Genomic DNA, 16,255 nt, shown 5'->3' with positions numbered 1-16,255 from the left:
AAAAGGAATTGGAATACCTTAACTCTATTGGTAAATCTAACTGAATAATAGAAACAGCAACTATTACCAATTAATTGTTCCAATATAGTAACATCCCATCAATGCACCCTTGACAAAAGGCAAATTCAGTACACATTGTCTCACATGCAACCCCTATAGCAGGCAGAGAACTCCCAGCTTTTGGCTGCAAGCGAGAGAGAGAAAGAATAGCTTCTACTTTTTCAAAGACCCCCAACAGCAACTACTGAAAGGGAACTAAAAAAATCCTGGTTCTGTAAAAGCTTGACCACACCCTCTGGTTACTTTTATTGTTACAACTTTAAAAAACCTCAAGGCCCCAAGCTGTTTATTTCACTGACTTTCCAACTAGACCACTTGACACCTCAGTCTCAAAACCACTCATTTATGCTTTTAACATAGAGCCTCCGATGAAGCGATGTTATTCTACTCTACTTGAAATTTATACTGCTGGAAGTATTTATATGTCTGAACAAAAACAAGCCAGCTCGGTGAGCAGGTCAACAACCTCACTTAGAGTAAGCCAGGACAGCAAAATGCACTCTGGGCGAGTGCCCACCACTAAGACTCACTTGGCAGCAGCACTATTGATCTCATCCTTACCAACTTGCCAACTCGATCAAGTATGTTATTCCCCTTATTGGTTCCGTCACAACCTGTCGTAGACCTAGTCTAGCAGCTATGCCCTTTAGGACCCGACCAGTCTTCATCCAACTCGATTCTCTCCACATTTTGTCAAGAAACAGTTGGAGGCCATAGATACTGCAAAGACTATGGACCCTGACAACATTTCAGCAATAGTACTGAAGACTTGTGCTCCATAACGTGCAGCTCCCCTAGCCAAGTTCTACCAATACAATTACAACACCAGTATCTCCCAAATAATGTGACAAATTGGTCAGGTATGTCCTGTACACAAGAAGCATGATAAATCTATCCTGACCAATTACATCCCATCAGTCTAATCTCAACCATCAAGCAGCACCTCCTCAACAATAAACTGCTCAGTGATGCCCAGTTTGGGTTCTGCCAGGGCCATTCAGTTCCTGACCTCATTACAGCCTTGGTACAAACATGGACAAAAAAAAAAGCGCTGAATTCCAGGTCAGGGGAGAATGATAGCCCTTGACATCGAGGGGCTGCAGCAAAACTGAAATCAATGGGTATCAAGAGGCAAACACTCCACTGGTTGTAATCATACGGTTGATAGTTGTTGTTTTTGGGAGGTCAGTCACCTCAGCTCCAGGACACCTCTGCAGGATTTCTTCAAGGTAATGTCCTCAGCACAACCATCTTCAACTACTTTAACAATGACATACCCTCCATAAGGAGGAAGTGGGGATGTTTATTGCTGCACAATATTCAGCACCATTCACAATTCCTCTTATAGCAAAGCAGTCCATATACAAATGCAACAAAATCTGAACAATATCCAGGCTTGGGCTGACAAGTGGCAAATAAAATTCACAACTACAGATGCTTGGCAATGACTATCACCAATGAGAGACAATATAACCACTGTCCCACATCATTCAATGGTGTTATCATCACTGAATCTTTCATGGTCAACATCCTGGGGGTGACCATTGACCAGAAATGGAACTGGACTTGCCACATAAACAGTGGCTACAAGAACAGGTGAGATGCTAGGAATACTGTGGCAAGTGTCTCACCTCCTGACTCCCTAGAGTCTATCCACTACGTACAACGCACAAGTCAGGAGTGTGATGGAATACTCCCACTGGCCTGGATAGGGGCAGCTCCAACTCAAAAAGCTTGACATCATCCAGGACAAAGCAAGCCATTTGGTTGGCACCACCTCCACAAGCATCCATTCCGTCCACCACCAAGGCTCAGTAGCAGCATGGTGCACCATCAACATGATGCTCTGCAGAACTTCACCAAATATCCTTAGACAGCACCTTCCAAACCCACATTTCCATCTTTATGGACGAGGGCAGCACATACATGGGAACACAACTACTTGCACGTTTCCCCTTAAAGCCACTCACCATCCTGGCTTGGAAATACTTTGCTATTCCTTCACTGTTGCTGGGTCAAAATCCTAGTATTCCCTTCCCAAGGGCATTGTGGATCAACATACAGCATGTGGGGTGCAGTGGTTCAAGGTGGCAGCGCACCATCACCTTCTCAAGGGCAACTAGGGACAGGCAATAAATGCTGGCCAGCCAACGATACCCATGTCCCATGAATGAACAAACTAAAAGGGTGAGCAATTACCTCAGACATTTACGATTAAACAATAATGTATGGATGAGCAAGAGGTAAAGTGAGGAGTAGTTTATGTAATTGTTAATTAATATTTAATAATGATTACCTCTTCCTATTTATTTAAACAAACTAAAGTGAACTCTGTGGAAAACCACTAAATAAGCATTACTGCAGCAATTAAGCAAGCACTATTAAATATTTGTACAAAGTATGAATTTTAACTGCTTTGAAAATAGATCATTGTTTGAAGCTAAATGGTAGTTTAAGTTTTTGGAGCATGAGGTCTTGCTGAAAAAGGTGAGAAAGGCAAAAGCCATGAAGAGAAAGCAATTGAGAAGACATTTTAATACAGTCACAAATACAACAAAAACATTTTAAATAAACATCCTTGGTATCTCAAGCCAATACACTATGTGGAAAAGGACATTTCATTAATCCAATTTCATCTGGGTTTATTGCCTCTTTACTCAATGCTAAACTGTATTTCTAAAAGCTATGTCATGCAGATTCTGCCTCTGCTGAATTTCACTTAAACAAAAAGGTGTCAAGTGCTACTGATCAAAGCCTGACACATTCTAACGTGCACTCAAGCAATCGATACAATATAAATAAGTGGGCTTGCTAATTTGGTTCATTCCTGCATGATGTCAGTAAGTACTGGTCATCTACATCATTCCTCATCCATTTCCAAATAAAAACAAGTGGGGCAAAAATTAGGGTTCTCACACTTCCAAGAGATTCAAAAACTTAAGTGTTCTTGTCACAAGGGAGCACAGCAAAATTATTTGAAAATTTAGTATTGCAGCTGTTGTAACAATGCATATTTCCCGTGAATTCATGAGCACAGAACTCAGAACAGTTAAATATTGCCAAAGCTCACATTCAAAGAATCAAACAATTTCAGTTTCCAGAGCAGAGAAACATTGTTTTCAAGTTTCACTAAGACTTCTCAAGGTCAGTATTACACCAGACCATAGGTGTGGTTGAAATTTGGTTTTGCAGGAAAAACATTTTAATGCTTAAAATTCCATTGCAGAATTCAATGTAGTAAAAATTATTAGTAACAACTTCTTAAACCCTCTGCCTCAAAAATACAATGTCTATAAACAAACAAATCCAGGATACTTAGTGATTATTTTCACTAACTTTTCTTGTAATATCTACCGGTTTTCATCATCTTCTCAACGCCGTGATGTACCCTCATTGAGCACACAGGGTTCCCGCAGGTATTATTTTACAACCAACTTCCCACATTACCGCAACAATAATCACAAAAAAAGTCATACAAACCAAATTCCTCAATATATCTTCAATTCCTTAAAACACAATAACTTGTAATGTTCTTCCAAATCTCAAAACAGTTTCCTAGCTGTAGCCATTTCTAACTTTAACCATATGCTTGAGACATCAACACATTCTGTAAATCATAAGTCTGGAGTAGAGCATTAATCTTTCCCATTACAACACTAAATTGCTTTTCCAATAAACATACTCCCTCAAAATGCACAGTAATAGGTCAACAGGACTTCTCATATCACCATCCCAAGTACAGGTGGTGAATCTCAATTCTTCGCATGTGCTGTAATGTACATGTTAAAATTCCAAATGTTCAGCTCGCCGGAGTACTCTAGATACCTTCTGGTATTAACAAAAGTCTTCCATTTGTCACTGACATACAAAAATATTACTTCTCCATGCAATGATTAGCATATTCTTCCAGTGTCATTTTCAAAATTAAAAGATGTTTTCTTTGAAAAATCAGCTTTAAAAATAAATTCCACAAGTGATGTAACTACAAGGTAATTAATTCCTGTAAAATAAGCAGTTTTGGCAACACATTTAGAAGAATGCCACATTTGGAGTATTGTGTACAGTTTTCGTCACCCTGTTATACGAAAGACATAGTTAAACTGGAAAGTGTGCAAAGATGATTTACACGGACGTTGCCAGGACTTGTAGGCCTGAGTTATAGAAAAAGGTTGGCCAGTATAGGACTTTTATGCTTTGGAACGTACGAGAATGAGCGGTGACCTTATTGAGGTTTATGAAATCATGGGGGCATGGATAGGGTGAACCGTCAAGGTCTTTTCCCCAGGGTGAGGGAATCCAAAACTAGACGGCATTGGTTTAAGGTGAGAGGGGAAGATTTAAGAAGGACCAGAGGGGCAACTTCTTCACATAGAAAGTGGTCCGTATATGGAATGGGCTGCCAGAGGCAGATACAATGACAATATTTAAAAAAAACCATTTGGATAGGTACATGGATGGGACGGGTTTAAAGAGGGATATGGACCAAATGCGGGTAATTGGAACTGAATGGGCACCATGGACCAGTTCCAGCCGAAGGGCCTGGTTCCATGCTGTATTATTCTGTGACTAAATGAGGCCTGTTAGCTCCGTAAAAAAAAAGTCCAAATATAATGACTAATTAGCCAGATCACTGGTGTACCTTAAGTACTATAGCACATCTTTTCAAATCATAAACCATGTCAAAGAAGGCCACCAGAAAGTAAAACTAGGTCAGGTGACGACTGGGGAAGAAAAACAGAACTTGAGAGTGAGGAAGAAATAATCTTACTGATAATATCAAAACCAAAGGAAGAGGACGTACAGACTTGTTAAAGCTTGTTAAAAGGTGTCACATTCTTTATTTGGTTTCAGTTACCTCAATGAAAGTTATAAATGGTTGATAGCTTCAACCTTGCCAAACAATTAAACCCACATTTCAAAATGTACATTTAACATTTCCTGTACACAGCTGAAATCCAGACTGAAATAAATAGACAGCTCAAAACTACAGTGACTGAGTAATACAACTCAATGTGTAGTATTACCGTTTATGCTCCTTCTGGAAAGGCTCATCACTGGCTGAAAATAATTATATTATAACGAAAATGCCAGTGAGCAGAATCTCAGAATCACACAAAACGTAATTAGAGTCAGATATACAGCACGGAAACAGACCCTCGGTCCAACTTGTCCATGCTGAACAGGTGTCCTAAATAAGTCTAGCCCCAGTCGCCAGCATTTGGCCAATATCCCTCTAAACCCTTCCTATTCATATACCATCCAGATGCCTTTTAAACGTTGTAACTGTACTCGCCTCCACCACTTCCCTCTGGCAGCTCATTCTGTACGCGCAACATACTTTGCGTGAAAAAAAAAGGGTCCCTTTTTAAATCTTACTCCTCTCACTTTAAACCTATGCCCTCTAGCTTTGGACTCCTCTACCCTGGCGAAAAGACCTTGACCAATCACTATCCATGCCCCTCAATTTTATAAGCCTCTTTAAAGGTCTCCCCTCAGTCTCCGATGCTCTGGAGAAAAAAGCCCCAGTCTATTCAGTCTCTCCCTATAGCTCAAACCCTGACAACATACTTAAACTTGAAAGGGTTCAAAAAAGATTTAACAACATCCTTCCTAGAGCAGGGAGAAATGAACTGAACACAATATTCCAAAAGTGGCCTAACCAACGTCCGGTGCAGCCACAACATGACCTCCCAAATTCCACACAATGCACTGATCAATAAAAGCAAGCATACCAAACACCACCTTCACTATCCTACACTGGTGTTTTATGTATTGTGTACCCTGTCACAGTTCTCCATCCGACTTAAATTTCTACAAAAACACTTGTGCCATGCAATGTACTAGAGAAGTTTAGACATTTCATTGTCTTATTAAGATTTCTTTTATACAAGTAGCTGAATACCAATTAAAGTCCATGAAGAGGAGTAATGATCACTTAACACCAATTGGAAATTGGAATCTGTGGCCTCAAAAGGATCAAGCAACAATGTATTGTGCAGCACATGCCATAACGTTCTTGTCTTTATAAAACAAGCAATATTGACCAGACAATAGTTCTGTCCATAAATTTGGTTCTCTACAAACCAGGAGCTATCAAAAAGTACTTCAGCACTATCCACTTAGGTCAAATGTCTCTCACCACATGTTCACAGTCACAGAGAATCCTCTAATGCATCATAAGAAACATTATGAGAAAGCAGTTTGTGCTTGCATCATAAATATTTTTGAACATTTTGAAAAGACCTTTAAGGAATTTAATTTATATTCATTATCACCTCTAATATTATGAAATATTCCAAGGAGTAATAAACAATATTGAGGCAAATAACCAAAAGCTGAGTTAAAGAGATGGGTTTTAAAGGAACATCTATAACAAAGTAAGTGAGGAACAGAGTTAGAAGCTTTGGGAGAGATTTTTTCTTATAACTTAAGGTCTAAGCAGCCAAATGAGAACTAACGGCAGAACAATTAACATCAGGAATGCTCAAAACACAAGAATCGAATCAGTGCAATTACCCAAGGATTGATGAGGTGGGAGATTACAGAAATAACAAGGGAATAGGCCATGGAAGAATTTTAAAGCAAGAATAAGAATAGTAAGAATGAAAGCACTGCTCCACCATGAGTAAACCAGGAATGTCACAGGACTGATGCAAGTTAGGACATGGGCAGAAGTTTATGGGAGAGTTCAATAAAATAGCCTTGAGTGCCTCAGAATAATTAAATCGAGGGAGGTGAAGGCACAAACAAGAGTTGAAGCATATTTTTAAAAAAATGGAGACAGCAACCGAAGTCGACGTTGCCCCCAAAAGAAGCAGCGACAGGAAAAATAACATAGGAATGAGGAAATAGCAACGGCATTGAACAAATATCTGGTGTCTGTTTCACAACAGATGGCACACATTTCATATTTGAAATAGACAGTAACGCAGGGCCTCAGGAGTGAGACAGAAAAACAAAGGAGTTTTCAGAGAAACAAGTACTGGAGAAACTGGAGTCTAAAATCCAATTAATCCACAGGGCCTGATGGCCCATGGTCTAAGACTCCAAAAGAGACAGCTACAAAGTAGTTCGTGCTACAATATTCCAAAATTTATAACGTTAAGGAATTGTTCCATCAGACTGGAAAATAACAAAGAACGCACCACCTTTCAAGAAAGGCAGGGAGAAAGAAAGCAGAGAGCTACAGGCGAGTGTAGGGCCCTTGTAGCATAGTGGTGATGTCCCTACCTCTGAGATAGGAGATCTTGTTTCAATTCCCACCTGCTCTAGGTGGTGTGTAATAACATCTGAACAAGTTGGTTTAAAAAACAGATACACACTTCAGGCATTCAGAAAATGTTAGAATCTTTGATAAAGGAAATATCATAGTATGCATAGAATAATTCAACATGGGTTTACTCAAGAGAAGTCCTCTTTTTCAATTTTAGAGTTCTTTGATGATTTAACTACTCCGGTAGGTACTGGGAAACCAACAGATGATGTATACATGCTTTTCCAAAAGATAGTCATAAGGCATTATACAAAAGTTTAATAGTCCAGGTAAGGGGGCATGGAGCTGAGGGTTAAAATATGTTAACAGAGAGGGAGGATTGGTTAATAGGCAAAGACAGAGAATGGGTACAAACAAGGAATTTTAAGTTCATGGTCAATGAACAGTGAAATGCAGTAAGGATAAATGCTGGGGCGTCAGCTATTTATAAATGATAGTAAAGACTTTGATGGAGAGACAAAGTAATATCTAGGTTTAGGCCATAAGATAGTCGCAGATGTAGGTTATTCAGCCCTTTGGGTCTGTTTGTCATTCATATAAGATCATGTCTGATCTGTTAATCCTCAATTCTAGTTATCTGCCTTTCCCCACCCCTCCCCCAAAACCTTTCATCCCTTACTGATTGAAAATTTGACTCAGCCGTGAATAGACAACGACCCAGCCTCGACAGCACCTGGTAGTACAGAATTCCACTGCTTTACTACACCCCAACACCACCCCACACACACAAAATGAAATTCCTCATCTCTACCTTAAATGTGACCTCTTGTTCTGAGATTATGCCCTCTAAGCAGAGAATCTCCCACATGGGGAAGCAACCACTCCACATCTACCCCTGTCAAGTCCCCTAAAGAATCTTCTACATTTCAATAAGGTCACCTCTCACTCTTTTATTTCCTTAAGTACAGGCCCAACCATATCTAGAATTGGTCTCATGAACCTTCTTTGATTTGATTTATTATTGTCAAATGCACATAGGTACAGCGAAACGTTTTGTTTTGCGTGCAGTGCTGGCAGATATCATATCATACCATGATGGTATGAGATTAGAGCAAAGAATACGATGTTATGGCTGCAGAGGTGGTGTATAAACAGTGGAATCAACATTCAAATTTGAAATTGAAGAGGTCCATTCAAAAATCTAACAACAGGGTGGGGGGGTGGGCGGGGATGAAGTTATTCTTTAATCAGTTGTTTTTAAAAATCAGTTGGTACATGTGTTTAAGCTTTTGCATCTACTGCCTGTTGGGAGAGATTGGAAGAGATTATAAGCAGGGTGGGAGGAGTCTTTGATTATGTTGGCTACCTTTCTGAGGCAGTGAGAAGTATAGATGGAGTCAATGGCTGGAAGGTTGACTTGAGTGATGGACTGGGTTGTGTTCCCAACTCTCTATAGGTTCCTATGGTCCTGAGCAGAACAGCTGTCACGCCAAGCCATAATGCGTCCAGATAGAAAGCTTTCTATGCTGCATCTATAAAAATTGTTAAGAGTCTTTACTAATGTGCTGAATTTTCTTAGCCTCCTGAGGAAATAGAGGCATTGTTGTACTTTCTTGACTGTCACATCAACATAGGTGGACCAGGACAGAATGTTGGTACCATTCCTCAGCCCATGACACTCTTGACCATCTCCCCCTCAGCACCATTGATGCAGACAGGAGCGTGCCCTCCACCATGCTTCCTTAAGTCAATGGCCAGCTCTTCTGTTTTGCTGACATTGAGGGAGAGATTGTCATCTTTATACCATGCCACCAAACACACTTTCTTATATTCTGTCTTGTCATTGTTGGAGATCTAGCCTACAAATGGTCATGTTGTCAGCGAACTTGTACGTGGCGTTAGGACGAAATTTGGCCACATAGTCATGAGTGTATAGGGAATACAGAGTATGCAAGCCTTGCTGTCATGGGAGGTGTTGTTGCCTAGTCTCACTAATTGCAGTCTGTGGGTCAGAAAATCAAGGATCCAATTGCAAAGGATGCAGTCTGCAGATTAGTTTGGTTGGAATTATGGTGAAGATGGAGCCGTAGTCAAAAAGTAGGAGCCTGACATACGTACCCTTGTTATCCAGATGTTATAGGAATGAGCACAGGGCCAGGGAGATGGCATCTGTCATGGATCTGTTGTGACAGTAGACAAATTGCAAGGGATCAAGGCAGGCTGAGAATGTGAGCTGATGTCAGCCATGAATCACTTTTCAAAGCACTTCAAAAAATTACAAAGGTCAGAGTCACCGGACAGAAGTCAATGATGCATGGTGCATGAATTCTCTTTGGCACCAGGATGATGGTGGTCTTCTTGAAACAGGTGGGGACTCCAGATCATAGTAAGGAGAGGTTAAAAATGTCAGCAAATACTCCTGCCAGCTGGTATGCATGGACTCCATCTAGGCCAGTCACTTTCCCTGGGTTCCTTCTCATAGAAGCCAATCTGACATCTGCAGCAGTGATTGAGAGGACAGGTGCACCCAAGGCTGCTGGGACAGGTGACATCATTTCACTGACCTTATATGATCTTTTTGAACAGAAAATGCATCGAGTGCATCAGGGAGGGAAGTATTTTTGTCTGTTGTTCTGTTCAGCTTCGCTTTGGAAGGACTGCCTCTAATACCAGTATATCTTTCCTTGGATCGGGGGCCCAAAACTGCTTACACCAAGCCAGCTATGGTTTGACTAGTGCTTTATACAGTTTTAGAGAAACCTCCCTACTTTTATACTCCATCCCCTTTAAAATAAAAGTCAAAGTTCCATTTGCTTTCCCCATTACCCAATGAACGTTTACTCACTGAGCACTTCATAATTTATGCACAAGGACTCCCAAATCCCTGATTTGCAGCTTTCTGTAGTCTTTCTCCACATAAATAATATCAAGTTCCTCTATTCTTTCTGCCAAATTGCAGAACCTCATTTTCCCACATTATAATTCATCTGCCAAGTTTGTGTCTACTCACTTAACCAGATGATATCCTTCTGCAAACCTCTGTCATCCTCACCACTTGCCATCCCACCAATTTTTGTAACATCCACAACCTCAGCTATGGTACATTCACTTTACTCATCATTGGATCGAAGGGTCTGTTTTGATGCTATACATCTGACTCAAATCATTAATATATACTGTAAATAACTGTGGCCCCAGCACACAACCCTATGACATAAAGCTAGTTACAGGCTGCCATCTGAAAATGCTCCTCCTTGCTGACGATGCAAAGCTAGGTGATTTGTCTTTTTTTTGGGCAGGAGTGGTGGTGGGCATGAACATAAGAGGTTGTAAAGGGATATAGACTGGTTTAGCGAGTTACCACTAAGATGGCAGATGGAGTATAATATAGAGAAATATCAGATTATTTGTCTTGGTTTTAACAACAGATAAACAGAATTTTTAAAAAAGGCCTGAAACTTAAGTGCTATGTTCAAAGATACAAGAACCAAAACTAACATGCAAGTGTAGCAAATGATCAGGAAGGCAAATACCATGTTGACCTTCACTGCATGTGTACTGGAGTACAGGAACAAAGTCACTTCCTAAAACAATACAGGATTTTGTTGAGGTATGTGGAGTACTGGATGCACAGTTAGTCTCCATATTGATACAACTTTCACTAAAGGTGGTCTAGTGAAGGTACACTACATTGCTCACTTGGATGAGAACATTGTCCTATAACAACAGACTGAGCAAACTGGGCTCCAAACCAGGTCCTCCCTGCCATTCCAGCAGGAGCTATAGCCAAGAACAAGAAACATGCATCCTTGTGGACATCAGCAGAGGCAACACCCAGGCTGCACCGACATGGAGGTCTTTGCTGATGCGGTCCAAAAAACATCCATGTACTGGTGACAAGACCGTGATATCCCCCAATTCACATGCCAAGGTGGTGACTTTACACAACATGATGGCACTGGTCGGAAGTCCATTTATGGTGAGAAGTTTGCTGACGAGAATTTCCAATTGAAGCACACAGGACCTGGTACCCTGTCTATGGCCAATGCCAGGACAAATACAAATGGATCCCATTACTTTATACGTACAGTTAAAACTGCATGGTTGGACGGAAAGCATATTGTAAAGTTAAGGGCTATGATATCGTGCAGAGGATGGCAAAACTAGCAATACTGTTTGCATTGTTCACAAATAATAATGCGAACAGAATTCCACAAATTAAATTAAACTTGATTACTTGAAATTACAAAAAACAAGAAAAGGGCCTATATTCTCTGAAGTTTAGAAAAATGAGCACTGTCAATTAGATGTACTAGATCCTAAAAAGCCCCACAGGATAAGTGCTCATTGTTTCAGCTGGAGAATTTAAAACACTGGGGCAGACTCTAATGATAAAGTGGTGAATTTAGGACTGACATAAAGATAAATTACAAAAGGTTGCAAATCTATAGAATGTTTCCACCTCAGAGCTGTAAATCTTCCATGCTGAATATATTTAAGGCTAGGATAGAGAGATATGTGATATCTCAGAATCAACCAATGTGTGGAACAGGCAGGAAGGCAGAGTTGAATCTTGAGATCAGCAGCCATGATCAGACTAAAATGACATAGCAGACTAAACAGGCCATGCTCTCCACTCCTGCTCCTATATCTTAGTTCTTCAAAATGCAGTAGATCACCAGAGGTGGGGCAAATACAGACTATTTCATAGGGATGGTATTTGGCAGTATTAATGATGGTGCAGAAACTTATCAGAAGGTTAACATAGCGTCAAGCCTGCAAACACTGTGGTTGCCTCCCAGAAAGTTGCCAGGACACAGATGGAATATTATTTGTCCAATGAGTACACAGCAGGGACCAAGAACAACAGCTCCAGCCTTCTCAAAATTTACTTGCAGGCAATTTCTCCTTATCCAGTATTAGATATCAATAACGTGGTAGCAGCAAAGAGTTTAAAAAAATTTAGAGAATATAGAATTCAATGTGATCAGCACAGTCCTGAAGACTGAACATTGTGCTTTGGGATGGTCTCTGACAGGGCACGTATTGACGGGAAATCAAATTCAGCCAAGGATAGAATCCTATATGTCCTTATAGGTCACGTTGCAGGAGTGAGAAGAGAAGCCAATGCAAATAATACTCTGGCTACAATTAAACAGCCAAGAATTAAGAATATATTGTACTCAAAATGTATTTTGTATAATACACACATGGCAGAGCAGTCTCAAAAGGGCAAGCAGCTTACTCTCGTTCCTTATGTTTAGGGTCATTGTCAAACTGTATTTTTGACACTTCTATCTGTAGAATATTGAATGGCAAGTTAGAGAACTTATTTTTTATCCAAACTGCAAATACGTTCTAAGTACAATGAAGGTCAAGAGCAATTTAATTTTTGAGAACTCTACAAGCTATTTGCGTATTTCAAAGTTTTAGTCAAAAACAGAATTTACAAATTTATCAAACTATCAAAAAAGTCTACGTAATTTTCATCCACATTCCTCCCAGCCTCAATTACCATGCTCTCTGCAGAGGGCGTTACGTCCCAGCCACCAGTAAAATAAATTTCTCACACAAACTTATGACTTATTAGCTGGAGAAGGACATTTCAATCTTAACAGCCTGCTCTGCCATAGGATCATGACTGACCTGATTGTGACCTTGGCTTCACATTCCCCACCTACCACTGCTAGCCACAGCTCCCTCGTTAGTCAAGAATCCATCAAACTCCATCTTAAAAATATGCAATAACCAATATGCTCACTGAGGAACAGTTCCAAAGACTCATGAAGCTTTAAAAATTTCCCCTCATTTCAGTCTCAAACAGAAGACCCTTTTCCACTCCCAAATGGAAGCCCACATTTATATTTTATTTCAAGGGTGTCAATTTGGTCACCTGATCTGAATGAAGAATGTATCCAGTCCTAGGCAGTTTCTTCCAGAATTTTTGGCAATTCTCAAACCTTCCCCTTAAATATCAAAAGTTTTCAGGTTCAAAGTGTCACAAGTCTTGACCACATAACCCACAATCACACCTCTGTGCAGTACTGCCAGATTGCTGCAACTTGGGAGGTATTGTCTTTTGAACAAAGCATCGAATGGAAGCTTTCTGGTACAAGGTGGTAGTAAAACATCACATGGCACTACTTGCATTTGAAAATGAGATCTCTCTCCACTGTTCTGGCAAATACTTTTCCTTCAACGTCACTGAAACAAATTATCTGGCCTTTACGTTATCACATTTCTTTAACCACACAAAAGGAACCTCTTTGCCACTTCTCACCATATACATGTATTAAATAAAACGATAACCTACCTAAAAATATAAATATACACAACAGAATCTATGGCATGGATTGTCAAATCAACGGTGCATAATTGAAACTAACATAATCAAGTGTCCAATGAAGGGCAAGGTACATTCATTTTGAACTCTACTCAAATTCAGTTAAAAAAAAACAAAGTTAAGCCACACTAATAGGAAAGTTCTCAGCCCAACATCCAGTCATCCTATTACTGATTTCAAACGTGGTGACAGCAGAAATACACCAGTCTTAACACCTCTCACGGGGGTTGGCGGTTGGCGGGGGGCGGGGGAGAAGGAGAAGGAGGAGGAGGAAAGAGAGGGAGGTAAACCACACAATTTTCAATTCAAAATATAGTCCAGCAAGCTCTATTCAAAATCGTTCTTGTGGAAATATCAAATTTATTCAATATTCATGGTCAAAGGTATCAATGTTGAAGACCCATACCAAACCTGAACAAGAAGTCAAAATGAAGAAAAATCACAGCAGGTTTTAAGGGGACACAAAGTTGTCAGTACCCTGGGAACCAATCCCTCAATAATACTAAAAAAAGCTTTCACAGATTCTAAATTATGCTTCTATTTGGCAAGTGTCAGTGAACTGAATTGCCACTTCTTAATTTTAAAGTCTGCACTTCACATCACTTCTTTCAGAATCACAGCAATGATATGGCGCAGGAGGAGGCCATTCAGCTCATATCAAACTATCCTTTAGCAGTTAAATTTCTTTGAAAATACAAACACTAATGCAACAAGGATTTAAATGAAGTGGCTAGTCTTCCCAATGAACACAAACATGCCTACAACGAAAGTACACAACTTACCTGCAATTCACACCAAGCTACTTCCACTGTAGTTTCTGTGTCTAGACCTTTATAGACGGTTTTGAAAGAACCTCTCCCAATTTCTATATCAAACTTCAAAAACCTCCCATCAGGGGAGGTTGCCACAGCCTTAGTCTCTATTTCTTCATTATCTTCTTGTGCCTTCCTCTCTTGACTTTTTGCCTCTTCCGCTTCTTTGCTCTCTGAACTGTCATCATCGTTAACTTTCAACTCGGTTTCCTCTTTAATTGGAACAGTTTTTTGTTTTTTTCTGTCTTTGCTGCTACTGGTTGTAGTCCCTGCGTGGTTGCAGACATCGGCATCGAGTGAACGAACGGTAGCCCTAGGTCGTTCATCGCCAATTCCAGCGACTGTGCTTCCGTCCTTCGTATTGCCATCAACGCACTTTTCACATTTTTCTCCAGCAAAAACAGGAATTGCCGCAGTGACCGAGTCAACTGTCGTAGCTTGTACAGGAGGTTGCGCTTCGTTATTAATAGTAATACTGCTTATTAATGAAGCTGCATTATCCGATTCGGGTGGCGAAACGATAATACATGTCTTACTGGGCAGATGGTCCAACGCTGTAACGTTGGAATCACAGATCACACTTCTCCTGATAAAACGTTGGTGCTCTGCTTTGCTGTCCTTATCCATAGTATGTCGCCGCCTCCTAAGAGCCTTAAACTCTTCTTTTTTCCTCAAACTTACTCCAAAACGCTCCCCTATTGTCGTATCTGAACTAGAATTGGTACCATTTTTAGGGGGGCGCAATAATGACCCAACATTGTCTGCGTTTTCCGACATTTCCACAAAAACTCGATTCCCAAAAGACTTCCCCAAAAGAATTCAGTGGTTTCTCTTCGAACAAGATTTCAACGCGAAGCACACTGCCGGTCGAATGGTTGAAATGCAATAAAAAGTACCAATTACGCGTAGAGACAAACGCAACCTGATTTTCTTTGAGGAGTCAAAATAACTGCCTGCTATGTTTGTGCAAAGAGTCGGGTCCCTGGAACTGAAGCGTTCCGGTATAAAAAATGAGATACGCAATATTGTCCAACTCAATCAATTGCAACGCAGCGACATAAACATGGACCATCTGATGTGATCCATCCATCCTTAATTAAAAATTTCGAACAATTTTCATCCAGTCTTCATTTCGCAAAAGGGCGATAAAGAAATTTAAAATGAAAATGAAAATCCAACCGATATAAACAAGGCCAAAACAGTTCCTTATTCCCGAATTAACTCCAAAAATAATACTTAAAAACGGCCAGAACAAAAAAAAAAGGACAATCAACGCAACAATCCCTTTCAGCGATGCTGCTAGTTTCTGTTCCCCCACTAGAACAATTCCACGGTTATGGAAATGCGTCGGTTTTTTTAAGCACAGATGATATACAACGCCACGACTGCCCCGTCGATGCCATAAGGTTCTGCTCTTTCAAGCTTTCAAAATGGATGCGATGCCCATGGTTTTTTTAAAAAAAGTCAGCAAAATTCAAATAACCAACAGAAGTGCAGGCTGCCAGATGGACTAGGCCGGGATGCTGCAACAATAGAAAACCCCAGGGTAAGGTCGATCTGCCGGGGGAGAGGCTCACTGCAGAGCTGTCCACATACGTAACATCCCGGCTTCTTCTCTTCCTCTTACACTAGAATCGACTTTTCAAATAAAAAATATCCCCAACTGGTTTCCTTAACGAACAAGTATCGTAGATCCAAGCCCGAGCCCCCCACACAGAACGGGGGAGGGGGGCAAAGCGAGTAAATCAAGCGAATCTCTCAGCTCGAAAATAGACACGTTCTTCCTCCCAACTGTAAATGGCGGATACACTGCCTCTAACTCACTTA

General features: G+C 40.5%; 1 protein-coding gene across 7 annotated transcripts in view; it reads right to left on the bottom strand.

Annotated features, from left to right (window-relative positions):
- wnk1b (WNK lysine deficient protein kinase 1b) overlaps positions 1-16,255 on the bottom strand; it is a 180,687-nt gene that overhangs the window by 164,322 nt on the left and 110 nt on the right. For 6 of the 7 annotated variants that reach the window (XM_048608019.1, XM_048608022.1, XM_048608021.1 and 3 more), the window contains exon 1: positions 14,399-16,250. The exons of the other annotated variant lie outside the window; for it this stretch is intronic. In XM_048608019.1, the coding sequence (XP_048463976.1) occupies positions 14,399-15,205 (807 nt within the window). In that variant the 5' untranslated portion in view covers positions 15,206-16,250. Of the gene's footprint in view, positions 1-14,398; positions 16,251-16,255 lie in introns of those variants that run through there. 7 annotated transcript variants of the gene reach the window in all.

The sequence above is a fragment of the Rhincodon typus genome, chromosome 18 (assembly GCF_021869965.1).
Source record: "Rhincodon typus isolate 14 chromosome 18, sRhiTyp1.1, whole genome shotgun sequence".
NCBI lineage: Eukaryota > Metazoa > Chordata > Chondrichthyes > Orectolobiformes > Rhincodontidae > Rhincodon > Rhincodon typus.
This window is presented reverse-complemented; position numbering and strand designations above follow the sequence as displayed.